This window comes from Serinus canaria, chromosome 2 (assembly GCF_022539315.1).
Source record: "Serinus canaria isolate serCan28SL12 chromosome 2, serCan2020, whole genome shotgun sequence".
NCBI lineage: Eukaryota > Metazoa > Chordata > Aves > Passeriformes > Fringillidae > Serinus > Serinus canaria.
Genome location: NC_066315.1, coordinates 44,196,819 through 44,224,800, shown reverse-complemented (window position 1 = coordinate 44,224,800; position 27,982 = coordinate 44,196,819). Strand labels below are relative to the sequence as shown.

The window sequence follows — 27,982 nt, the reverse complement described above, 5'->3', positions numbered from 1 at the left end:
GAGCCACATTTGTCTCCTTTGAACGCCCATCAAACATGCCAAACACGTAGCAGACATGAAGTGGGTGGTGCTCTTTTACACCTCTTCTCCAGTGATAGCATTGGTCCTCATCAGAAGAAATAGCCAGGATCTTGCACTGGCCATCTCAGAAAAGAGTGGCACCTCCAGTATATGGTCAGCTCATCATAGCTGCTTCATTTTTCTTTGTACAGATCTTCATAACAGAGAAAATAAACAAGACATTAATAACAATAACTCCTCATCCATAGAGACTACAATCTCATTTCTCTCTTAATATAAATGCTCATAATTCTCTCATCCTTTTTTTACTTCTCAAACACACAGAGCAAGAATTTAATCTTTAAAGAATCATTTTAATAATGTCAGACAAAATTCCAAGAAATCACAAATTATGAAAATACTTGATCACCTTCTGTTGTTTAAATATCACCATGGAATTTGTATGACTGACACCAAAATCACAAGAATCAAAAAGAAGATTCTGTCTGCAGAAATTCAAATGCATCTTTGCAAATATCAGTCACTTTAAAAGACCATCAGTTTACTGGAACAAAAGAACTGATGTGAATTAATGACTAAAAGAGAAATAAAATTCTTTAACTTAAAGCATTCCACTTCCAAGGTGCTAGCCTATGAAAAGGAGGTACACCATGACCAATAGGGAAAAAAAAAGAAATGAAACAAAGAAACAAACCAGAAATAACCCAACTCAAACCAAAAAGAATAAAGAAAAAATTCATCATTTTAAAATCACATTTTGCAGGCAGGGTTAGTCAGAGGTTGTGGTTCCACCAAAGCAGCCTAAATTTCACACGTCTTTGCACTTATCAATTTACTTTAAGTCTTCAGAGACAGCAATAGTGAAGCAGTAAATTGGCTTTCCAAGAGGGGACAGATGCAGACTCCATGTTACTGCTGTTTGGACCAGATGGCATTTGAATGCTCTCTTCCACAGTTTTTCTCACTGGTCCTATAAAAAGTCAACTGAAATTTTCTGAAAGTCACTTGCATTAAAAAATGAGGCCTACTCAAGGCTGACAGTAAGCCAAATGAAACTAAAATGATGTTGATACTCTAATAAAGTGATTAGGGAAGCTGAAAGTGTCTTGTCTATTGGCAGCTCTGAACTTACTTAAGTCCACTTAAGTGAAACCAGCAAGGTAGTGGGGGCTGCACACCTTTTGAAGGCTCCTCTCTCCAGTTGCAAAACATGGTGAAAAATAAAAGCATAGGAAGGTTACTGCAGTATAAGTGGAGTACAAGGACTACATTTTTACTAGGCTGATGAAAACATTATCTTCCAGTTGAGTTCAATTTCATAGTCCAAGGCAAATTTCAAAGCTCCAGCTTTTATTTTAAAAAGAAATTCAATATTTAACTGAGAGATTTTAAAAAATATATCTCCTTGAAGGATTTAAGAAGTTGCCTCACCTAAACAACTTCCCTTTTTCAAAGACCCTGTGTTACACAGTATGGTTTAGGGCAAGAGAAGCAAAGGGCTGAGGGTGGAAGATAAAGAAATACTCAAATCATTATAGATGCTTCGTCCACATCTCTCTAACAAAGAGTGGGGGTTTTTCAGTTTCATGCAGTAGGGTTGCATTGATATTAGGTTCATCTACAAATTCTATTTCGCATGCCTGGGCGCTGCAAGGAGAGCGCTCCAGCTCCAGCACCGTTATGTTGTTTGGCACCGAGGCAACAAGCACATTCCTTGGAACATAAAGGGTCAGCTGAGGACCACGGGCTGGCCAGTAGCGACCAAGATTAAAGCCATTGATCCAAATTTGCCCCTGTTAAGAGAGAAAGAAAAAATAATAACATTTTACTAATCTGTCAGAGGTGAAACGACAAAATAGACTTAAGCATAACATTCTTGATATAGTGACTGAACTCCCTTCACCTTTTGATTGAACACAAGGATAGAAAATCTGTACAAGAAAATGCTAATGACAGTCAAAAGAGCCTATATACCCTGAGCAGTTAAAGCCATTGCTAATATTTAAAAAGAAAGTGGTAAAATACTAAAGTAATTCCAAATATGACAATAACTAGAAAAACAACTGCAAGCTCCTTGCACTGATTTTTGCCCCAAGTTTAAGACCAAGAAAAATCCAAAAACTGTATTTGCTTGAAGCTAATTGTTAAAAGGAGAATGAACTCACAGAAGAAAAAAGCAGATCATAAGGCTTTTATGGTTCTCTGTACAAGTATAAGAGTCCCTGCTCTGTGATTTCAAGGGCAAGATACAGCTTGTCCAGACACGTGAAATTCAGATCTCTCTTTTACTTGTAATAGCTTGGTCGACAAAAGTACTTGTGAAATCACACTTCAATAAAGTACTGTTGTAGTTACACACAACCATTAAAAGCCTTGGGATCTCCTAGTATTATTTTAAGTACAATGAAATTGTAGCATAACAATTTTTAAAATTGCTTTTTATAGTTGAGGTGGTCAGAACCCCTAGTTCAAAATACTGTACTAACATCATAAATACCTTAAATTCAAAAGATTAAAATAAATGGGCAAGGAAAAAAGTAAAAGTCAAAACATTAATTTATCTATAGACACACTGAACTGACATAACTGCAGATTTTTCCAAAAGTCCATAAACTGGCAGGCTGCAGAATGTTTAGTAGAACTGTAAACTGACTCCTACTGAATTGAGCTGAGTCTTGGTTCTTAAGCAAGACAGAGGGAGGATATACTGCTGATTTGCATAAATAATTTGCTTTTACTCCTCCAAAGTGTCCTTTCACAGTATATCAAGCAAGAGTTTAGTGTCAAGAAAAGGGATGGAAACAGATAACTGCATCCGTGTTTCTCCCTCTTGCTTTGGCCTTCGGTAATCAAAACACAGACGAAAACCAGACTCACGGCATGGATGTACACTGATAAACATAATAAAATTGTCTGAATCAGTGGAAAGTAGGACTTTTACTGCATTCAGTGATTTCTAAAGTTGTCTGGGATAGCTGAAATCAGAATATTTTAACACAATTTACAGAAGCAAAATTTAATATAACAAGTATTGCCGTTCAAGCTGCTTTAGTGGTATTTTTCTGGTGGTTTTTTTTCAGGTATTAATGAAAATAAATTTTATGAAACTCACAAGAGAAACTTTTTAAGGAGTCAGTAACATACAAATGCGGCTGAGTTATTTCACCTCTGTATCCACTTCCGTGGTATAAGATCCTATCTTGCAATGTTCTGCCAAGGTGTTAATAAACCTTGACCTCAAACGCTTTTTTTTAAAAATCAAGTCTATCTTTATTCAAACTCAGTACTTTATGTAGTAGGTTTAGAAGAAAACATGGCATGAATGCAAGCTCCCCACACACAAGATGGATGAGTGAGTGTACCCACTAGACAGTGGCCCTCCTCTCACAGAGAATGACAGTAACCTGTGAGAAGTAGGTGTTTAGTGTGGGAATCAACTGCACTAGAGTTCTGATGCAGGAGATATGATCAGACAGTTCTCTGTTTCTGATCTGAATCAGTCACTGGCTGTAGCTCCTTTTTCCAGTAAAGCTAAGAACTTAAATTTCTCAACTACAAACTGCCTTATTAACACTGCAGTTTCTAAAGACTCCACACTCAGGAATTTGTATGCACCAAACAAGCAAATTATGACATTATATCTACTAATAAATATGTCCTAGACAAAATAAAAGAGGGAGGAACTTCATCTTCACAAGCAAGATTTCCTTTAGCAGGGACAGCAAATATAGCTCATAATTCCACAAAAAACAAGAACAGTTCTGACTCCAAATCCTCCTTTCTTTAGAAGAAAACAAAGGTCAAATAAATCTAAATATTCACTCAGTGGTATGTATGCTTAAGGGTAACATGGTTCCTCATGTGAGGGTGGAGTAAGTTTTATAACTACTGAAGGGTTTAAAAAGCACTGAAGGCAAGCAAGCTACAACATAGGTCAGGACTGTTAACACTGCAGCTTTCCTTCCAGGCTGTCCCTCATGCCATATTCCCTGCCTTTGCAAAGGCAGAATCACCATTAGGACTTTAAGTTTTCTTGTAAAGTGCTGCTTCTGTGGTTTTTCAGCTATTCAGACAGGTGAATTTTATCCCTTGTTAAGAATCCCACTCCACACTTGAGCAATTTACACAGCGCCATGCAAGGAACTAAGGCCCACATACAGTGACTGGAATTTATACCATCTACCTAAAAGGCATTTGCTCATTTGTAAATTAATCTGAAAGTCTCAGTTTCCAGGTATTTTACTTAAAACTCTCATCCAATCCATAAAAAGATTGAAGGATAAATTCAACATCCAAACTTAAGTTCATCTGAAATCTCTCCCCAGGACTGCTTTACAGGGCATACAAACTACATAACACAGAGGTTGCTATAGATCAGAGGAAAAGATTTCCACCAGTACCTAAGAATTCTTGGACTACCCTGCCATTTTAAATATGTCAGTTTGCCAACTGGCAGGTATGGCCACCTCGCTTCCTGAAGATTTATGACTGATAGGGTCATAGAATTTACTAAAAAGGTCTAAAATTCCAGTTGACATGAAAAAAAAGCTATTTTTAAAATTTTAATCAGCAATTGTGTGACATGCACATATAAAGGAACAGGGACCAAGTCAGACTTCCTCATCTAAGCTCAGTGTCAGCAACACCAAGAGCATGCAATGAATCGCAGCCTTCTGCATATTGTGAAGTGCTTTAACCACTACAATACTGGCAGTGGAGACAGACCAAAAGCAGCTCTTTCTCCTACTTTATTTTAATAGCAGTAAATTTATTGTTTCAGAAAAGAACAATTTTGCTACCTAACACTGACACAGACACTTCCCTAAAGCCTGGACTTAAACATTTAGGCTTCCAAGAGAGTAGCACTTGAGTGCACACACTCTGCTCCCTGCGCCTGCCACCAGGAGCAGCTGAGCTGCTCCTCACCCATCCTGCATGCTGCTGGTTTCAGACATGGCACTGTGAAAACACACTCCTTCCTGCTCTAGCTACACTCCAACACTGTGAGAAATTCCTATTGGCAAAGACCTGCCCACAAGCTTCTCACAGCAGTGCTCCCTGATCAAGTCCATTCAGTCCAGGTACAGGTAACCTTCTCCATGCATTCGATCCATATCTGTGGCACACCACCAGCCACAAAGTCCAACACTCTTTATGCTTTGCAACAGGATCCATAGTTCCTAACACAGCACCTCAAATATGATTCAAAAACCCCTTCACAATCAAATGCAACACTTCTAAACAGCCTGAAAGTTAATCTTTCTCACTGATGAAAAACTTGTGTGGATTGGTTGTTTTGGTTTTGGGGTTTTTTTTGTGATGCTCCACTTTCTAGATCAACACCATGTATCTTTTGAATATGTTTCCCTTTTCTTAATGTTTTATCCCCAGATTTACTTAAAGCAAAGAATCTATTCCTTAGTAATTTAAATAAATTTGAGACACCCATCTCTATGACCAATTTCTACCCATCTCAGAGAGGTGGACTTTGATTGTCCATAAAAGTTTCAGTAGCTTTCTAAGTGGACTTTGAGGTTTTTACTGCAAAAAACTTGTACCTTTGTCCAACCAGGAAAATTGACATAGGTGTCTTGTGGCAAGTCTGGAATCCCTCCAGGAATTGCAAGAGTACCCGTGTAAAATGTAGGTACTTCGTAACTCAGTGCTTCAACAGCAGATGTCTTCTGGTGATAAAGGGGATAAATAATGTCATTGTTCACTGCTCCATCTATGTCTAGAGGATAGTTTTCCCATCCAACAAGTATATCTTGAGCAAGAGTTAAATTTGAAACTAGACCCTAGGAGGAAGAAGAAAGAAACAACACAAAAATATAATTAGCTGATGTTATTGAAGTTATTTGAGTGTAACTATAAATCAGTCACAAATAAAAACTGAATCAAAGTAACAGCTGGCTGCCAATCTGTGTACAAAAAAACCAAGCATCTGGTCTTCACCAAGTAATAAGCTTTGCTTAAAAATAAAGGGCTTCATTTATTGTCTGTGAAAGATCTGTTCTTCTTCAGAGTTTCAGTCTTTCATTGATACGCAAGAGTTTTTTTCAAATTCTTTTCCTGTAACTGGAAAAACTTCTGTTTTGCTTTTACATGGACATGATTCCAAAACCTGAGGCTTAATAAAAAGGAGAAGCAACATTAAAGGTCATTAAGCCTGAGATACCATCACTGAGTCACTAACCCAAGACATTAACTTGCGCAATAACAGAGAAAGTGGAACTTACTTCCCACAAATCTTCTCCAGACAAGATACAGTATCATAAAATCAATGCATATGCCCAATTCAGTGAAATACTTTCAGCTTACAGCCAGCTTCAAGCCCATGGAATCCCACCTCATTTCTACAAGACCATGTACACAGTGGTTCACAGCACACCAGGGTGCTTGCACATGGAATGCCAAAGCAAGGTAAGGTCATAATTTAAGAAGAATGAAAAGAACATGAAGTTACCCCTGCACACACCCTAACTTTGTTACAGTAATGGTTCCTAAAGCAGTGTTTCAGTGCAGTGCAAGGGGCTGGTTTTAACTGCTTGAAAAGACCCTGCACAGAAGCTGGTTTTCACAGCTGGTGCAACACAAGTTATGTTGCAAACATCACATGTCAAACAGGAACAAGCAAACCACAGTTTCCATGCCTTTGGAGACATGATACTAAGTTGTGTGTCTGCTGTGATATCTCCTAAGCATTGCACTGTCTCCAAAAGGCTCACCATCTGTAGGAGCACTAAGTGGTTTTCTCTTCCTTTACCTAATATCCACTTTACAGAGCAGGAGCTTATTTTGCTTATGTCAAAATAAAATGTCTTCAAGTGTTAAAAGTTAAGTGACAAAACTTTTCTATGCAACCTAGACTCTATTCTGTCTAGCAACCAATTGAAGTAATGCAACATAACTTTAGCCTGAACTTTCTAACCCGCCTCCCTAAGTTCATCCATAGGCACTATGAACAGATTTTTCAACTTATATTAAGTACCTACTAAACATTCTTACTTAGGTCTGCATAAGAATACACATTCAGTGATGCTTATCTGGAAAAGATTTGTAGGAAGTAAATACCACTTTCTCTGCTTTTGTGCAAATTAATGTCTTGGGCTAGTGACTCGGTGTACCAAGATGTGGATATAAATTTTCTGAGTAAAACTGAGATGTAGGTGACAGTGTGCATGTGAAAAGACACATAAAATAACAGAAACCACACTCTTCCTTCCTTTGTGTCTTTTAACAACATGACTTAGATCAACAGGATGTTTTAAAAGCAAAATCCTTTCAAGATTCCTTCCCAAAAGCTAGATGCCTAGTTCCATTTCAAGCTCAAAAAAGTCCTAAAACTCGAGCCAAACAAAACCTGAAAACCTATCCTCTTTGTTAAAAAATGTAAGGCTTCACAAGACAGGAACCTCTTCCCCTAACTGGATTTTCAAAAGCACATGGATTTTTAAAACTCAAGGTATAATTACACCCAGTTTTCAAAATCAACACGAAGGAGAGCACGAGGGATGGAGTCTACAGAAAGAAGCAATGCACATAGTCCAAAGCAATCCAAGGAAGGCTGCCTTTCCTACACAGAAGGATCCTGCTTTTAGAGGATTATTTTCACCATGGACATGTCTCTTAAACCTGCTTTTACTCTTATATGGTTAAAAGGTATAAGTGTGAATTTCAACTCAACCATAGCAACTGAGCACCTCCTTAACCCAACCTCTAAACCTCTATTCTCTTACCTTAATTTAAAACTAAGCATGTAGGTTTCCTTATCATCTGGCTGGTTAACAAACAAACAAACAAACAAACAAACAAAAGCAATATCTCTGCTGCCTCAACATGACGGCAAAACACTGGGGTACCAGCTTCTTTCCCCCGCCACTCAGATAAAGGCAAAGTACCTTGAAGAGACAGTATGAGCAGTTAGCCTACTGCTACCTATTGTATCCTAATAATATCAAAAATCAAAAAAAAAGGCATGCTGTGAACTACACAGCACAAACATAATACAAGACTCACCTCTAAAGCACCCCTTTTATTGACTGTTATGTAGCACTGGGAATCCCATTAAGTCTAAAACCAGAAGAGTTTACTTTTCACCCCTGCCCTTCCTAGGGCTACATTAGTGGTACCTCCATGGTATGGGGTTCACATGGCAAGGGTTTGTTAGCAAGGGGAGCTGCAGTGGGGACTTTTCTGAGAAGATGCCAAAAGCTGCCCCATGAAAGACAAAGACAGTTCCAGATGACTCTGGAACAGATCCACTGCTGAGCCCATCAGTGATTCTGGGAGCATCTCTTTGATGACATATTTAAGAATAAATTGAGTTGCCCAAGTTGAGTTTATTTTAACCATGACAGTAATTTCTGAGTGATCTCCTTGTCCTTATCTTGAACAACAAACCCTTCATTTTATTTTCTCCCTGTCTCCAGTGGATGGAGGAGGAGTGACTGAATGAGCACAGCCAAGGTCAGCCCACCACAGCCACTCATGCATGGAGGTGACAGTCCTGAAGAGTAGCACACACCCAGAAGCACAGGCAAGCTCTGTGATAATAGTAACACCTGGTCAGTTTGGGTGAATTGGCCCTTTTGCATGCTGAAGTGCTCATGGGCAGCCTTTCCCAGCCACACTCAGAGTACTGCAAGGGTACACTGCTGACAAATGAAATGGGACAAGAAGAAAGATACAACAGGGTATTTATGTACCCATACATACACCCCCCCAGCCTCCAAAAGCAATCCCAGGATTCACAAGCCTCAAAGTGCAATTAAGTTCTGGACCAATTTCCAACCCATTTTTGAGTTTATAGAAACAATTTTGATATTGTTATTTATAAACTCATCTGAAATAGAAAATCTTGTGGGTGTCACTTTGGCTGTCAATGTAAGTGAACAAACAAATAAAGTTTAAAAGATGTCTAGCACCTTTTAATTTCACATTGATTTTGGTGTCTGGAAAACTCATATGGAAACTACTGACTAGTTATATTTTAGGTAAAGTTACAGCTGTCTAATCCTGACCTTTTTGCTCTTCCTAATTCACTACTTTCTTTTTAACCTGTGGAAAAGACAAAAAACCATCACAATCCAATAACTCAATAGATTTTACTTACCTTAAAGTCATTATTGTATCTACCAAAGTTGACTCGGCCCATATTCTCTACCAAGATGTCCAGATTTGCTCCAGCCTGCCCAGTTATATTTATCTTAAGTGATTTGTCCCTTTCAAGGACACCCTGAGGTACCTATATGAATTGCAACAACAAGAAGAAAACAATAACTACTGAAAGCCAAGAATGCCCTGTTACTTATTTTTTCAACTTACGTGAAAAGATTAAAAGTGACAAAGGAAAAAAGAGTAAAGAAAATCCCTTTTCTCTCCACCTCCTGCATGTCAGCACATGCATACACAAAGGGCTTCTACATCAACATTCACATTTCAGTACATCAGCTGGATATGATAGTGGGTCTTGATGCATCTGATTCACAAAAGCAAGTTCCCAAATTTAGTCCAGTAACTGAAAATATTTTTGGCAATATCAGTGATTTAATCATTGGCTTCATCTTCCAATTATGTGTACAACAATATTTAGTTTTATTTATTCCTATTCCCACCACACAAGGAGAGATGAGCTTGATCTGGACACAAAGGTGATGAGAGTCAATATGTGTCAAATATTAATTGACTGTAAAATACATGAATTTATATTAATTCTCATGAAGCAAGGCCAAAACCCTGCTTATGGAAAGAAAGACTAAGTTTACATTCTGTACAATAAACTTTCTTTTTTTTTTTTTTTTTTTAAATGTAGTTAGAAGCCAGTTTTATAAGGTAAGACATAGGCTCAGGCTTCCTCCTTCTTCCACCCTCAAAGGAAGAAATAAGAGAAAACTTATAAAAAAATATTTGCAAATATTGCAGAAAGCCACCAAATATATCTATCAGTAACATATTCCATAAACCTGCAAGTAAATCCATTCTCTAGGTCTTTTATTCACCTCAGCCAAGAATGTGCATCAACATTCAAATATGTCAAAACTGGCAAGACAATAGATAGTCATGTTTTCTACAATACTAATTTGAACATCGGGTATGCATCAACTATATACTTCCTTATTTTTCTCATGAGATTAAGTACGATCAGGGTTGCTTTGGTGATCTGGAGAAAGGAGGAAAAAAAAGCCCCAGTCTGCATCCCTGACTTTCATGAAGGGCACTGATGGCAAAAATTAATACCAGCAAACAATGATTTTACCCCATTCACAGAGACATAGGCACGATCATGGACTCCATTTAAAGTTGAAGACAGTGGTGTTGGCTCCACGCAGTTCTTTGGAAGTGTAGTTCTATACAATACATATCCAAAATACTAGGAAAAGAAAAGGAAAAACCACCAACAGATTAATGAACCAAGTAATTCTGTTGTTTCAATTTGGGTCATGAATTAAAAATATCGCACATTTCTGCCTACATGCCTGCACTGAAATGCTAACTTTCATTCACTTCAGACAGCAACTATCACCATTCCAGATTAGAGTTTACTTTGACCTTTAGGTAATGGGTGACCTTTAGGTAAACTGGTGAAAATCCCTTTATAACTGAGTTTACATAAAAAACTTGGAAGTTCACTTCTCACCCAGTGCCCATAAATTGATACATTCATCAAGTCAACATGATCTAGTTATCCATTAAACACTACATGGTTTACATCAGGAATATTTTGGAATAATTTTCACTAAGTTCCCCATCAGGAACGGAAAGAATATAAGACATAGCCATTCCTGAGACCTTAGCAGGCTGAAGAGTTGGATGGAGAGGTAAATAACAAGCTTCAGAAAAAGGCAAGTGCAGGGCCCTACACCTGGGGAATAATAACCCCATGCACCAGCACAGGCTGGGGGCTGATCTGCTGGGAAGCAGCTCTGAAAAGAAGGAGCTGGGGGTCCTGGTGGACAACAATCTGTTCCTGAGCCAGCAGTGCCCTGGGGGCCACAGAGGTTGATGGTATCCTGAGGACATTAGAAAAAGCGTGGACAGCAGGTCAAGGGAGATGATCCCACCCCTCAGCCCATCTCCTCAGCCCTTTTGAGGCCATATCTGGAGTGTTGTGTTCAGTTATGGGCTCCTCAGGAAGAGAGGACACAGAACTACTGAAGCAGACCCAGCAGAGAGCTATGAAGACGATTTAAAAAAAAAAAAAAAAAAGCCATTTAAGACCTGAAAATCAATACTTCAAGAGGAGAGAAATCAAGGTGAAAGCCTAGACAGCACAGACACCTACATCCACAGGAAGAAGAAAACCTCAGGGGCAAAACAGGAGCAGTGTAGAATATGAAAACGTCTCCAATGCAAAAATCCAGGATACCTTTATAATACTATTACTTGTGTGCTAGACAAAGTGTAAGACATGACATAAGAAGAGTAATACCATAGAGGGCTCAAATAAACTCCACAAAATTACTGCAAATGGACTACTGAAGGAATCCTCACCTGCTTTAGCTCAACAAAGGTCAAAGGGTAAGTGCTTCTCACTGGTCCAGAACGTGACAGTCCATCAAGAACCTCCAACACAGAGCCTGCCTGCAGCACAAAAAAGGCAGACATATGAAGGTCAGTAATTTTCAGTCCAAATATAAGGCCTGCACATCCAGCCATCAAGTCAGCTAGCTCTATGTGTCCAGAAGGTTAACCAATCTTTAAACCATCCTTGCAGACATTTAAAATACAATATAGCAGAGACGACTGATGAACTCTGAAAGAAATATACCACATGTAAAGCAGTGTTTTAATAAAAACAGATGCTCTAATTTTGCTATGCATTCATAAAATAAAAGTGACCCTTTATTATTTAACTAGAACTACCCCAGGAGTTTCTCACAGAAGTTGTATAAAAAACCACAACTGCTCGGGATGATTAATACAAAGCAATATATAACCTACATTTTGCTGATTTATACTTAGAATCAAGCTAGGGAAAATGCCACTGTTTCCCATTGAGTTACTCTGGAATCATTCTGAGCTAAATAGAGATACAGTTTAATTCTATCAAGAGCCATCCAAGATGAATTTACCCTATTTAGTCTTAAATTATTTTAGAAACTCTAAGGCTGTAATTAAGTTGTCATGTGGAAGTAGCTGGACTGGTTTTAATGAGACTGGGGGCAAGGTTTAGGCTAGTCACACACATAAATACCTTGCTGAATAAGGACTTAGATATGTACAATGTAATTGCCATTATGGAGTATTCGACCCATCTACGATTCTCTCTCAAACACCATCATCAGTTTTAGGTTAGTTAAAATGCACACAATATGCCTAATGTCTTACGAGCTCAAAAAATCAATTGCATATGATTTTTCATGAAAGATGTCAGTCTGTTGCCCCAGAATTATTGTCACTGTTCAGCAGTAACTCAACACTGTGTCACTGTTCAGTGGTAACACATTAGACATTCAAATATCTCTCATATACCAGATTTATATTCAAATGCTTAATAAAAAAGAAGAAAAAAAAAGGTGTTCAAAATCCAGTAAAACTATTCTGTAAGAGTAATCACAGCAGTAAAAATTTCTGAAGGTACCTCAATAACAGAAGTATTGAATTTCTGCAGAACTTACATGAAAGTTGTCCTGAAATACTGTACAGTATTTTGCAGTGATGCAACTGAAGCCAGCATGAATTGTCTATGTATACATTATGTAGTCTGCAGTTTTGGCTGGGATACAGCTAATTTTCTTCACAGTAGTTAGCATGGGGCTGTGTTTTGGATTCTTGCTAAGACTGCCAATAACACAGAGATATTTTGGTCATTGCTGAGCAGGGCTTACACAGATTCAAGAACTTTTCTGCTTCTCTCACCAGAGAGCAGGCTGGGGATGCTCAAGAAGCTGGGAGGGAACACAGCCAGGACAGATCAAAGGGATATTATTCTGTACCATTGGTGTCACGCTCAGCAATAAAAGCTGGAGGAAAAAGGAGGAAGGAGAGATGTTTGGCATGACAGTGTTTATCTTGCCAAGTAACCAACACACACAAATTGTTTGAAAGGTGTGTAATGTGGCGCTCTGGAACATGGTTTAGTGAAGAACACAGTAGTGGCTGGGTTAATGCTTGGACTCAGTAACCTAAGAGGTTTTTTACAACATTAATGATTCTGTGATGGAGCCCTGCTTTCCTGGGGAAGGCTGAGCATGTCCCTCTGCAAAGGTAGCAGCAAATGAGCTCCTTATTTTGCTTTACTTATGTGTGCAGTTTTTGCTTACCTATTGAACTGTCTTTATCTCAACCCACAAGTTTTCACACCTCTACCTTTCTGACCCTCTCCCCCACCCTACTGGGAGAGAATGAGTGGCTGCATGGTGCTCAGCTGCCTACCAGGATTAAACCACAACAACCATGTAGACACAGATCTAAGCAGACTTCTGAAATGAACTTGTCATTACTCTAGGTAGGAACAAGCAAGTCGTAAATAAATAAAAGCTAACACCAACACTGTCTGGAGGTTGGGTCACCCTTACGAGCCCACAGCTAAGCATGTTCACTTGGGCAAGAAGACTGCTGGTCAAACACAGCTTGCAAAATTTTGATGAAAGTAGCTTGCTCTTATGTTTTCAGTTTAAAAACTTGTATCTAAAATAGCAATCATCTTTCATACAGTAAAATTTCCCAAACATTCCAGACTGCTCACATGGTCCGCTCCTTATCTTGTGCCCCTCCAAGGGAGCCAGTAATGTTACAGCAATATGCAGGACTTGCCAGGCCACAGGAGAGATTTAGCTACCACGTCTTCAACAAGAGCTGTGAAGCAAAAGATGCACAAACACTGACAAAGGTAATTTATAGAATTGAACAATTCCATGGGCATTGATAGTCTTAGCCCTAGGTGGACAGCAAAACCAGAAATGAATAGAAGCAGCATTAAGACATGGTCATCACTTGAATGAATTGCTAAGTGGCAATGAATGCTGTTTTGTGCCTTGCTGACCTGAGTATTAGCTGCTTGTACACATGCCTGTTGGTCATTTTATTTTAAGTCCTTGTTATCAAAGGGGCTTCTATTCTGAATATGGGTCAACCATGATTCACTTAGGGATTGATAAAAGGTTGTTTTTTTGAAACTTCAGTAGTTTAGTTTTGTTCAGCTTTTCAGTCTTCAGCGGTACATACAAAAAACTCCTTCAAGACAAGATTTGGTCTTGCTGCACATTCCTGTTGACTGCTACTCAGTGGGCAATCAGTACCACAAGAGAAATTTACTAGTAAACTTTAAAATTACAAATATTGTCAGGAATTTTTTAAAAAAACCTGTAAAACAACAGATGACTGCTAAAAAAAAAGCAATATTTTTTTAATCCTCCAAAGTACTTCAAAACCCAAGTGTAAAGTCAGGTGTTCCAGATTGCAAGGCAAGGCAAGATGTATTCTATTACCATCTACAGGGCAGTTGTCTTGTGTCAAGTGGGCAATTCTCCTTATCTCTCTCCCTGAGTGATCATAATCACCCCTCCCTCTGGGGAGACACCTGCTGATAACAGGCTGTTGAATGTCATGGCATGACTGATAAGAACTATAACATCCCATTGTGAGATGCTCCTGCCAGAGGGAGGAGCCAAGCATTGCTGCCCAGATATAATCTGGAGGTTCTGACACACCAGCACAGCTTCCCCCTGGATTCCCCAGAGGAACAGCAGCTGCTTCTGCTTCCATGGATCTGCGGAGGAAGAATACACCCTTTCTCTACAGGACCCCCTGCTCCAACAGAACCACACCGGACACTTCAGGAGGACTGCAGCCACCTTTTCCAACTGGACTGCTACCAACACTCTGACCAACAGGGTGTCAGGTTGAGTTCTGACTCTGGCAGTGTTGTTCTAGTGTATTCCATTTTTTTATTTTATCCTTTTATTTTTTTTCCTTCTCTATAAAGAACTGTTATTTCCTGCTCCCATATTTTTTGCCTGAGAGCCCCTTAATTTAAAATTCATAGCAATTTGGAGGGGTGGGGAGGGTTTGCCTCCCCTGAAATTCTCCATTTCAGGGGAGGCTCCTGCCTTCTTTATCAGGCACCTGTCTTTCCAAACCAAGACATCAAGCATGAAAGAAAAAAGGAAGGAAATAGCTCCAACAGGAATATCAACTACAGACAGCATCCTGTTTGCTTAACCCCTTTTTAGCCCCAACACACAGCAGCACTGCCTGCTACTTGCTATTGCTTGAGCTCTCCACATCCTAACAACTGAATACTTTTCCAGAACTTGTAAGTCTGCAGCCTGCTGTGCTAGGGAAAGCACTTCCTTGTGACCAAGCACTTCTCAGGCCCCCCAAGTGGTAACCAGAAACTACCACCTGCTCACAAACCTGCACAGCCTACACATTGCAGGAACTAAGATTAATTTACTCCCCTCTGGAAAGAGTGCTTCCCAAATTCCAGGGCTTAAATCCTTAAAACCTATCATCTTGTTCACACTTCTGGAGCCCATCTACTGTGGTTCTGCCTTTGCTTGCCCTCATTCCTCATCTTTAGCACTTCTCTTCTGCATCTGTACAACAAGAGTATTTCCATATCACCTGATTTCCTGCCTTTGCTCTTACATAGTAATGTCAGTGTTTTCAGAATTTTTTAATAAACTGTATTTTTCCCACCCAGGAGAATTCTTTAAAATAAATCAATAGCTCAAAATGAACAATTGTCTCATCAGGGGAGTTGGTACTTAAGGACTGAACTGCCATAGAATATCTTGAGGAAAAAAAAGACAGAGAACATCCTGCTCTGGTTACATGTACCTCTGTAAAGTACATCATATGACCCCTGAAAATACTCCAGAGTCTCCTTTCTCTCATCCTTTCTGCAAAAGGGATGTTGGTTCACTGGAGCAGATTCAATGCTCTCCATGGCAGACTGACTGCTGGACCTCAGCTGCAGAGTGAAGATCCACACAGTACCTATTTTAGCACTGACTGTCACTGCCAATGACATAGCTAGGAAGTTTACTGTTACCAAAGCTTGTAGCCATGATATTTCCTGAAAAATCCCTTTGCCAGGATTTTTCTCCTGAGAAGCTGAGAGGCCTCAGAGAAAAAGAAAAACAATAATTATCTGCTGCTGTGGAATGCAACAGGTGCATCTTTGATTGGTCTCATGTGGTTGTTTCTAATTTGTGGCCAATCACAGTCAGCTGGCTTGGATTCTCTGAGAGTCACAAGCTTTTGTTATCATTCCAATTCTTTTTCCTTTCTTGATAGCCTTCTGATGAAATCCTTTCTTCTATTCTTTTAGTATAGTTTTAATATAATATATATCATAAAATAATAAATCAGCCTTCAGAAACATGGAGTCAGATCCTCATCTCTTCTCTCGTCCTGGGACCCCTGCGAACACCACCACAAAAGCTAAGTGCTACTATTTAGAATAGTCCCTCTCTGCTATTCACCAAAATATATTAAGGCTTCTTCACACAACAAGATGCATTGAAACTGGTTCCAGCTGGAGCTAGAAAGGAGTTGAGAAGGCAGCTTTGGGCTGGGACAGTACAAACCCCTATGACTGGAGACTTGACCTGTGTTGCAGGGTAACCCAGCAGAGCAAACTGCTGTAGCTAAGCAGTGGGTCACAGAGCAAAAGGCCACCTTCTTCATAGAAAACAGTTCCAGAGGCTCTCAGTGCAGATGGCAGTATATGTACAAGCATGACAGGAACCTTACATCTGGCAGTTTAGACATGCCATCTGCATTCCTAAAACTGATGTCTGGAGAGTGAAACGCTTCCTCTCAAAAAATCATAAGGTGTAGAAGGGGCAGGTCAGGTGAAAGATGCAATATTTGAGCAAGTTTGGTCATCGACTCTTGAGAGAGTCCAGCAGCACTCATTTCTTGAAGACATGAAAGAGAAAATTCTTCATTCAACTGAAGCTGGACAGTCTTATGTGAGAGACATGATCCATGACAAGATGGGAGAGTCAATATCTGATAACCGGGCTGCCAGGAGCTGGCAACCAAAGACAGCAGCCATGGTGGTGGGTGTAGCGATAAGAGCCTATAATTAGTCACTGCTGCCAGTTCAGTGAAACCTCATATGGGAAGAAGACACTCAAAGGTTGTTGAAAGTGATAGAGATCTCTTTCAACTTCACAGATGAACCACTTTTATGCAAAAAGTTCTTCTGCCCACCACTTGAGCGGAATGACTTGAAAATGCCTGCAAAGCCTTATCACTACTAGACTTTGCAATGCTCAGCTGCAGAGATGAGATACATGACTAACTGGAAAAATAACTGCCAAATTGAAATTACAGAGTATGAAATCAAAGCATTAGGAGTTACAGTATCCAGCATATCAACTGCAGTAATCCTCCATCTCAAAACTTGTCTGTGCTCAGCAGAAAGAATATAGCCAAGTTCATACCTGCAGTCTCCTCTGCTGCTTATTAAACCACCCACTTCACTCACTGCAGGAACCTAGTTCTCAAATGTATCTCACAAAAAATTGTCCTTGGTCCTAAAGTGATGGTGCTATGGTCAAACCTCAGATACTTGTGAGCTGACCAGCCATACCACTACTGTCACACAGGCAGGGCTCTGAGTGCTTAGTTTTGTGTGCTTTTCCCTCAGCAGGAAACCAATTTAATTTCTCTCATCAGCTACAGGTGTTGTCAGAAACTTTATCAATAAGACTTTCAAATTTATCAAAAATGTTTCACATTCAAAATTTAAATGTCTGGAAGTATTAAAAATATGTACATCCTACTTTTCCTTCCACTTTTGAGGCATCACCAGCTACAAAAACACTTTGTTGTAAGTCTCATGGTAACATTCCCCCAGCTACACGACTGATGAGTTATCTAAAACAACTATGAATCTGTTGTGTTAAAAATATATTAATTTCAGTTCAGCAAAGCTTCAGGCACATACTGCATATTGTAAACACTATCTTTTTACAGCCAGGCAAGATGCATTTGATCATTTTCTAACATGGGCATGATTCCTAACTCCCAAACTCTGCTCCCTCCTTCCTCAAAGTCTGCTTTCAAAGTTTTCCTCTTTATTTTGTAGGATATCTAGAGCCTGTTGTGACACCCTCATAAATATTTTTAATAAAAAGCAAACAGAGAGCACTGTGAAAAGATACACAGTTAATTTACCTTCTGCAAGCGAACCTTCCCGTATGCAAATTTGGGTGTGGTTGGAGGGATAAGACCTTCTGGTAACTCCTTATACTAGAAAGAGAAAAAGAAAAAAACACACATTCACACACACAAGTTAAATACAAACACACTTAAACTGAATTCTCACTTTACACTTCACAACTTACAGAATTATAACTTTGGCTAAAAGTAAATAACCACCCTAAAGGCTACTAAAGCATCTAGTCTTCAGTTGGAGTTTGGTTTTTTGTTTTTTTTTCCAAAAGAAAAAATTAGACTTGATCACATTTGGTGAGCAATTTTTAATAACCATTCAACATTAGGTAAAGGTAAAAAGCATAATGAACAAAGTGAACTACCAAAATTCCCAATGCCCTTGGAGCCCTCCTGTGGCTACAGCCTGAGTTAGTCTCTTCCACAGCTTTTCTGCAGTCCTCTCCCAGGTCATGGGAGCTTGAGTGAACAAAAAAAAGACAGTATTTCCATCTCACCCTTTGTGAGCAACACTTCCTTATAGGAATGACTAACCTCTTGTGCCTTTCCTTTCAGTGTTACAATATTCCACCACCACCACCTGCTACTCCATTACTGCCTGGGCTGGGGTCTTTGAGAAACAGGACTGGAGATCACAGCTCCAAGAATCCCTGAGGTCCCATCTTCAGCTTTCCTCTGTTCCTGTTCTAGACAACTGTCCTATCAGTCACAGGGAAATATGACAAAGAAATGCCCTGAACACCCATCTACTTCTGATTTCTTCTTGTCCTACACTTTTCAGAATAATCACCAGAAATCAGCAGAGAGAAGGGATGAAGGGCTTCCACTCACTCACTCCTTTCCTGGACACCTTTGAGATGTGGCAGACCAGACAGTGGCTTTCTGCCCAGTACCTTGGCCTTCTCCTTTCTGTGCCTACAACCTTCTTTTCTTCTTGCCATCATCCCCTTCTCCCCCTCCTGCCATTATTTAATAGCCACTCTTCGCATCTGTTCTTCTTTCATTAACAAGACATGGCCTGTCTGCATATCAGAGAAAAAACTTCTGCAGATGAGATACCCACGTGAACAAGCAATCCAAGCCTACATTTTAATAAACATGTACGAAAGACCAACCTTGTGAAGAGTGTCTCCATCTGCAAATTTAGTAACTTTGGAGTGCTTACCTTGTCAGTTTCTTTTTTAAATAAATTTGATTAGGGGCTGAAAGGGTTTTTGATTTAGCTGGAGGCTTTGTGTTTTGTTTTTAACAGACCACAGCAATAAATTCCCAATGCTACCCTGTCAAGTATCAATTATGGATGCATGAAAGTCTGATTTACATTTCCAGTAAGAAGTTAATTTTTTCTCCTTTGTATTGGAACACAATCAAGATTCCCAGATTTAAAGAAAACAAAAGTTGTATTCACCCAAGAGAAGAAATCAAAAGCAGAAAATTTCAGTCCCAATAGTAAAAATTAAAAGAATGCTATCAACAATTGAAAGAAACTGCAGACTGAAATTCTTCATTACATTTTTTAACTAATAGGAACTGCAAAGGAATACTTTAATGTCATCCTTGTAGCACAGCTAACATGTTGAACACAGTCATTTGTTACAAGTAACTTTATTTCCTTTCATCAGCTTCACCTCCAACTGCAACTGAATAGAGAACTTGTTACAGGTTTAGAATCCACAATAGTGACAGGAAAACATCACTGAAAATCTATGGACATGCAAATTAAGAAACAAACCAACCACAGCAAAAATGACCCAATATACCTGAGGTTATAGTGAACATTTCACATCTTATCAAGGCTCTCTCACTGCACTAGATTACTACTTACATCTCAGAGAGGGGTCTTGCACCTTGAAGAAAAAAACTCAAAATCAGGAAGTTTGTGGATTTCTCTGGTGAGAAAAGCTGTATCAAGACAGGAAACTTCCCTTGAAAAGGCCATCAAAATTATCCCATCAATTTATCCACTCAGGCTTAGGGATAATGAGGACATTGATGAAAAAAAAAATCCAGGAGGCCTTCCACAGTTAAAGAGATAAAGGCATTCTCAACCCTAGAAAAAGTGTAGTACACTTTTGAGAGACCTACTCTTAGAATAAAAATGTCTTCTAGTGCATAGGAATGTTGCTGGGATGCAACAGGATAGTGCCTACAAGCCTGAACCTTGGGATTCACATGGAACCTGTTTTTAAGCCTCATCTGAACAGCCTCCAGTGCAAGGCTATTCAATACCCAGACAGAGGTTCCATGTTCTACTTCAATCTCCAGTTTGTAGAGACACTGTGCATTTTTAGAGCAAGGCAAAGCTGGTCCCACCCACTAGCTGCAGTTTGTGAAAACACAAAACCAAGATGTGCTCTTTTGAGTAAGCCTGGTCTTTCTCAGAGGCCCAAAACCTCAACATGAAGTTTGGGACAGACAGCCAAAGCACTATACTGCAGCACAGACTGGGCTGACATCAGGTCATCAGCCTAAGCTGACTGAATGGCTGACTGATGCTGCAAGGAAAAAGCTCTGTACACTCCTCCTCCACCTCTACTCCCAGCCAAACCCTTCCCACCTCCCTCTGCTCCCCTTGTGGCACCATTGGCTCTCATCCTACTGAGGGAGCTGATTCACCTTACTGACCTTGAGAGAAAACAAATATAGCAAAAAAGGAGAGCTGATCTACGTCAGAGTCAGACCTACACCACTATCCTCTCATCCAAAAGGAAGGAGGAAGCCATTGGGACAGAAAGAATAGCTAGAGAGGTGCAAGATCTTTTGCTTTTTGTAATGAGAAGCAGTTAGGTTGGCCTAATTGTCAGGTTCCATTTCACTTCCCCCAAATGCAGAAAACAGTATATTGAGGAGTAACTTACACCAATACAAGAACAAGAGAGTTTGGAGTATGTTTCAAAGAACCATTCTAAAAATGTCCTGGGGACACTCACCATACCAATGACTTCTCTCAAGGCAAAATACTTTTCTGTCAGATCTCCTGCCTCGCTCAGGGGAGCATCATAGTCATAACTAGTGGGCTGAGGCATATAAGGCATATTAGCACCTAGGGGAAAAGGAAAAAAGAAAAAGCAATAAAAGCAGTGGAAGAGATATTTTTTTTCCAAAGGTATCAACTGTCAGAATTCTTTTCAATTACAGACAGATTCTGCTACATTTTTAGACTCAGTGTAGGCCTTGATGTTTGGGATTTGGCATAAAAAACTGTTCCTGAAGGAGGACAATGTCCTTGTGAGCTTACACCACTCTGTGAAATATTCTGAAGAGAAACACATTTATCTGTGTTCCAACTGTTTCACATCACCAAGTGAAGCAGAAGGAGCCTTGGAAAAGACAAATACCATGCAAGTTTGGGTACAACACGTTGGCAATAAACAAAGAACAGCTAGTGCAGTCATGTCTTTTGCCATGGGCAAGTAGGCACAGCTTATTCTTTCACAAAATATATCACTACCTAATTCATAAACAGCTCCCCTCTGCCATTAGTATAATTTAAATAATTTCTTACCATTCCAATAGGCAAAGTTAGTCCCACCTATAAACATGTACCTAAAAAGAAAAAAAATCAGGTTTTGCTGAACTGGGAAAAGAAATCCCCCCAAAGTTAAGCTCTACTGAACACACACTTACAGGTTAACGTTAGCACCACGTGTCAGGATTTCATTAAGTGTTTTAGCTATAGTTTGTGCAGGCACAACAGAATGACGGTGCCCCCAGTGATCCAACCATCCAGTATAAAACTCAGAATTAACCTGAAAGGAGGAAGGGCAAAAGAGGAAGGGAAAACATGAAGAGGGAACAAGAATGCAATGTGAATTGAGGTTCCTAACTGTAAGAGGGAAGGAAAAAAGGGCACCTTGACTAATTTGAGCCATTTTTAAACTACTATAAATATAGCAAAGTACATACTAGATGAGTCCTTTTCAGCTGAGTACAGGTCAAAGGAATTAAAGGATTGTTTCAATAATTTTATAGGGACGTTTTGAAAACAATTGCTTAAGCATCAAAGACTACAGATTTCCTGGGAACCTGGCAACAAGGATGTGTTTCAGATGCTTGGCATTCAAATAAATGATGGAATCAACATTTTCTCTGCAGAATAGCATACACAAACTGGACGTAATGAAAAATATTTCAAATTGCTTTCTAAACAACTCCTTAGCACAGAGATAATTTTGTACCCTCAGTGGGCCTTCTCCCTTTCTCAAAATGGCTTCCAGTGTTTTCACAATCCACTACAGCTTGTATAAAACCTCTAGGGTAGCTGAAAACAGGAAACAACTTCTAATCTGCCCTTTTAATTCTGCTTTTAACTTCTACCTACACACATATCTCACTAACCTGTCTAACCATCCTCAGTGTTTCCGCTGCTTTGTAAACATTTGTCTTAGCAAGGAAAACTACTGAAGCAAAATCATTACTTTTTGAGACTAAAATAGCATTTGCAGAGCAGCAGTTAATGTGGATTACACAAACACACAGAGAAGATCCTCTATTCCCTTTTCCAACTTGGAAATTATGTCTTCGTCAACATGTCCCTAAAATTGTTCAATGCACTGCTGTCAACCCCTCTCTGATTAACAACTTCAAGATTAGACATGATACAAAACGTTTAAGTGAAAACACATACCAAAGGGCCCTTGGGTTCACTGCTCCTTTGAGCTAAGAATGCTGCTGTGACATTGCCACCTATAAACAGAAAGAAATAAAATTGAGTTGCTATATCCATAATTTTCTGGGTCTGTCATTTTATTGAAATTGGTGTCTTATCTGCCTTCTAGTCTAGCAAAAATCATGACAAGAAAGCTGCTCCAGCAAACACAGGAATCAATACTTTTGATTCTGATGTTTAACTTGCAAAACTTATTTTAAATATATACATGCACATATGCATGCCTGTGTATGTGTCTTTGCTTTTGAGACACATCTTTTGAAAACCCAGCATTTCTCAGAAATGACATCCTGGCACAAAGAAGTCTGAGATGTGTAAGAACTGCCAGTGATCATTGGAAAGTCTAAGTCTGAGGTTACGTTACCAAGGCTACAGGGAAGAGTAGAAACCAGGCAATCTCTAAAGAGATGTTTCACTCTTGATCACTCCTAGTGGCTCAAGGCACAGTGGCTGGAAACAACTTCTCTAGTGAGTGGCTCACCATTGTATAAAGGATATCGGTGTAATTTTGCCCGATTGGCAGGAGGAATGATGAGGAGGACTCCATGATATCAGAAGGCTAATTAATTACTTTATTATACTATTATTCTGTACTATATTACACTATATTACACTACATCTAAACTGAAACTGCACAAGAACTCAACTGAACAAATCTCATGACTGCCTGCTGACCAATAGTCTGGACACGTGCTCGGTCCTGACAGGCCAAGGAAGCAAAACACCATCACTTTGGGTAAACAATCTCCATATTCCATTCTACTTTGGCACAACACAGGAGCAGCAAATCAGATAAGAATTGTTTTGATCATTCTCTTCTCTGCTTCTCTCAGGTTCAGAGAATGTGAATCCCACAAAAGGATACACACGAAGACATCCACAATTTCATTCTACTTGCAAGAAAACAGATCCCTGCTAAGCACATGTGTTTGGCTGTAGAGAGAATAAGGTACAGAAGAGGCCGCACAATAAAAAAACCGAAAATATCTGTCTTGGAGTTTGTTTCTTCCGTTTTAAGCCTATTTTGTCAAATCCATGCAGTATACAAACATTTAAATCCTGAACTCTCCTATCAAAAGGGTACTCTCTGATCACACTACTAATGCTTAGCCATTCTTCAGAGCTATAATACAGCAAATTGTAGCAGTGTGCACATTTCTAATGACGATCTTCAACAGCATTTTTTTTTCTAATAACCTCTAGCATAAAAAGAAATGTATTTGGATGGCTGGATTCCAGGACAGACAGAGGACATTAAAAAACCCCAACACCAAAAAGGAATATTAAAAAAAATACAAGGAATCAATGCCAACTATTATTCCTAATTTTTAGGAGCTATGTGATATGAGCAGCGTAAATTAGCTATTCATGATTTCAAGATGCAAGGAAGTGATTATGGCTTTCTAACTGGGTGCTCATGGGTGATTCTTGTATGTTTAAGAGTATGTCAAATACACATAAACTCCTGTCGCTTCATTTAAACAAAGCAGGCAAGTTTGGCAAGCAGTCAAGTCAGTTTGTCTTGCCAAAAAGAGCTCAGAATTTTTGGAATCAAATAGCAGTCTCCAACCTGGAGCAAAGTCCACCGTTGCATAGAGACCCTGGAGAGCCCCACATTTCAAGTGAAACTGGCTGGCACCATCAGTTGTGAAGAGCACCACCTCATCCCCAAGATGCAGGCGAAAAAGCTTCAGAAGGAAGCGCAGGTAGTTGTAGTCGCAAGCGAAGTAGCTTCCGTACTCGTTCTCTACCTGCAGAGGAAAAGCAAGTCAGTAAAGCCATAGCCAATTCAGTCTGCATCTGATAACAAAACAGAAAGCACAAATCCAACCCTCTTCTTCCTTTGATAGCAATATTGAAAATGTCATTTTAACTCCAGATCTGAGGAGTATGAGAAGACAAGACTAATTCCTCTCAACTGTACTTTACAGTGGACCATCACTGTGCAGAGCTAAGCCATTTGCCTGCAAATTTCCATCCCCCTCCAAGTATCTGTTTAGCTACAGTGATCATAATAGAGTCTCTATTAAAATTTGAGATCTATAACCCACCTCCCAAGCAGACCAATAAAACCATAGAACAGGTTGTGAAATGATCAAAACTATGACAAAACTGGACATTCAGAACAGACATCTACAAAGGGCTCACACGAACCACAAAGCCCTGAAACGGACTCCAAAGGATTTAAGGGAGAACAACTGTGCTACTACTGGGAGGTACTCATCTTGCCCCTTTTCCAAAGAGATGAACTTTTCAGCTCCAGATACAATAGGTTCCAATCCTAAAGGTTATTTCTGAAAACTCTGTTATAAGCATCCTACTTCTGCCAAAGAATAATTTTGCTCAGTGCTTCTGCTCAACAGACAAAGCACACTGATCAACAAAATTATCTTGGGCATATTACAAGAAGCGTTTCTTATCCCATCCTGTGCCAGTCAGGGAGTTTAAAGAAATTGAAATAAAGCTTTGTTATGATCAAATACTACAAATATAGGACAATCACTCCCACACATCTATCTAGAAGGAATTTAGGACAGAAGCTACTCACCATGAACATACAAAATTGAGCTCTGAAACACCTACAACTTAAGTTAGGTGCTAATTTAGGCTTACTCCATGCTGCTTTTGCTTCTCTCTAAGGGTATTCTTATTCCCCTTTTTCCTGTCAGATTGTTTCAGGCAACTGTATGCATTTTGGCTTTATGTGAGAATTGCCACAAACCTCAGATCTAAAAAGCTACACAAGTTCCCTCTACTGCTTTATACAGCTGTGGGAAACAACTTTGACAGAACAGATGAGGGCTCTCTGAGTCCTAGAAACAGTGGATTCAGTTCTTTAGGATAAAGTATTTCATCAAAATCTTGCAGCTACCTGAAACTTAAGAAGTACCTGTGACACCACCACCCAAGACCCATGGTGTGTATGCAAGAGCAGTACAAGCACTCATGCTGCTTGGGTTCATCTGATTTTCAGAAAGTTACCTGCACCATGATGATTGGACCTCCATTTTGATAGAGATAAGGCCTCATCTTTGGCAAAAGGACACCCATCCATCTCTCTACTGCTTGCAGGTAATCTGTGATACACAAAGTTTACATGTTTCACAACTTTTCTGCCTCTTTCTGATTTTGTCTTAAATTACATATGGGTCATCTTTATGTAGTGTTCTAATTATGTAAATTATGAACAGCATTTAATGAACAGATTTCTCTTATACTTGAACAAATGTGCTCTTCTACTTGTCCATAAATGCTTCCAGTACAGTTTACTAAGAAATAAAACATTTAAATACTGATGAACTTTGAAAATTATCAAAAGGACTTCACTATGTCTCACAGGTTGTCCTAATGCATTTCAACAGGAAGACAAATTCAACTCTTGATCTATGTACTATTTTTTAAATAGATAACTTAAACACAGTCAGCAGAATAGATATGATTCTATGATCCAATAGAAGTTGGATATGATACTTATATATTCATCCCCTACATTCACTTCAATAAACACAATCTCCCGTCTCATCTTATTCTCCCATGTCTGGTTCTTAAACAGGAGCACATGAGAATGCTGTAACTCATTCTGGATTGCACACTGACCAGCCAAGAAGGATCCCCATTATGAGTGGCTGTGGCAAATCCAAAAACCTCAAAACTGAAGCTTTCTTTTCCTTAATGGTGACAATGATTCCCCTCTTGGCACCAACTTGACAATACCTTGGAAACTTTCTCCCCTACTTTGATTGTTCTACACACTTTTTGAATGCACACTTCTAACTAAAAGTATTGAAGATTTTACTCACAAGAAAACTTGAGCTGAAATATGAATTATCTAGTAATGGCCTCAAACAAAAAGTTGCCTTGCTGCTACAGTGCATTTTTAATGGTCTTTTCTGATGCCTCTACCTGAATCAGAAGACCTGAGAACAATAGATTTCTTTTCCAACAGCCATGCAGGAAGACCTCCCTGGGAAAAAAAAAGGGAAATAGTGACATTTTAGGAATCCTAAGAAGAATTTAGCCTCTTATCAGGAAATATACGGAGACTTGTAGAAAACTGATTTTCAACAAGTAGTAATTCCTAACGAAAAAAAAACTAGAGTAAGTTTGTATTGTAAGAAGTCACTTAGGATGCATTTTAATTGGATTTTAACACACTACACCAAGACTCTTGTCTAAGGATACATCAATGACTAAGTCTTACTTTTCCTTTAAGAAATACTTGCACTAGATTTACCCTAGCAGTGAGCTGTTACAAAAGGTTGTATACCATGTCCCATTCTGCACAGATGTAAGGTCCAGCTCTCAGAATAACAAGCAATCCAGTGTCATTGGCAAGCTGCAGGAAATACTCTAGATCTTTGCCACCAAAAAAGTCATACGTGCCCATCTGGGGTTCGTGGTAGTTCCATGGGACATACCTATTAAGAGAGAAAATCACCTTCCATTAGGAAACTGAGACTAAACCAGAATTCAGGAAAACAGCTATTTGCACTACATGCCCCAGAGATCAGTAATGCTGCTGATCCGAAGAAGACAGGAGTAACGCTCTGGCTTTTCTTCTGCCAGGTATTTCATACAGCAGAAAGCATTAAAATTAACACTGAAATTAGGATTATGTCTGCAGGAGTCCCTATCAGAGCAAGAACAGGTTCTGGTAGTGCCGTTGTGAAACCATGATGTCTGTTCCAAAATTAAATAAACAGTTTTGAAGCTGGCAAGGCAGCTGGCAGCTGTATAGTGGTGGGAGGTTGATGAGAAGATGAATGTGGTAAACCACTCATGAAGGAGGAGGCCAAGAACAAGCACAAAACAGCACGTGACCCTTCATTAATGGATCACCCAGTTTGCACAGGGAACACCAACCAGGCTGTCAGGTCTATGCTGCTGCCACTGCAAAGCATTTGAAAAACACCTAAGCCTCACATCATGTTGCATCTAGGTTTCATTGACCTTCATTGACCAGAAACAATGCAAGTTCTGGAAAACCACCACTGGAAGAACAATTAAGTTAAGAAATGTTAAGGTGCCCAAGAACTTGGACAAAGTAAAGCCTTATTTCAACTAAGTAATAAAGATGCCAAACAAGCAGATCACCATTTGAAAGAACACCTCTCTCCTACCTCTAGGACTCAGAAGACCACAACTTCAGCACAGAAC

At 39.4% G+C, this 27,982-nt stretch overlaps 1 protein-coding gene across 1 annotated transcript in view; it reads right to left on the bottom strand.

Moving 5' to 3' along the window:
* Positions 1-353: 353 nt before the first annotated feature.
* GLB1 (galactosidase beta 1) overlaps positions 354-27,982 on the bottom strand; it is a 42,496-nt gene continuing 14,867 nt past the window's right edge. The window contains exons 3-16 of the mRNA XM_030229210.2: positions 27,093-27,243; positions 26,729-26,789; positions 25,808-25,902; positions 24,396-24,576; positions 22,784-22,842; positions 21,784-21,905; positions 21,662-21,702; positions 21,087-21,199; positions 18,160-18,234; positions 11,515-11,604; positions 10,280-10,393; positions 9,137-9,268; positions 5,580-5,819; positions 354-1,814 (exon numbers count right to left, since the gene is read on the bottom strand). Of these exons, the coding sequence (XP_030085070.1) occupies positions 1,554-1,814; positions 5,580-5,819; positions 9,137-9,268; positions 10,280-10,393; positions 11,515-11,604; positions 18,160-18,234; positions 21,087-21,199; positions 21,662-21,702; positions 21,784-21,905; positions 22,784-22,842; positions 24,396-24,576; positions 25,808-25,902; positions 26,729-26,789; positions 27,093-27,243 (1,735 nt within the window). The 3' untranslated portion in view covers positions 354-1,553. The remainder of the gene's footprint in view (positions 1,815-5,579; positions 5,820-9,136; positions 9,269-10,279; positions 10,394-11,514; positions 11,605-18,159; positions 18,235-21,086; positions 21,200-21,661; positions 21,703-21,783; positions 21,906-22,783; positions 22,843-24,395; positions 24,577-25,807; positions 25,903-26,728; positions 26,790-27,092; positions 27,244-27,982) is intronic.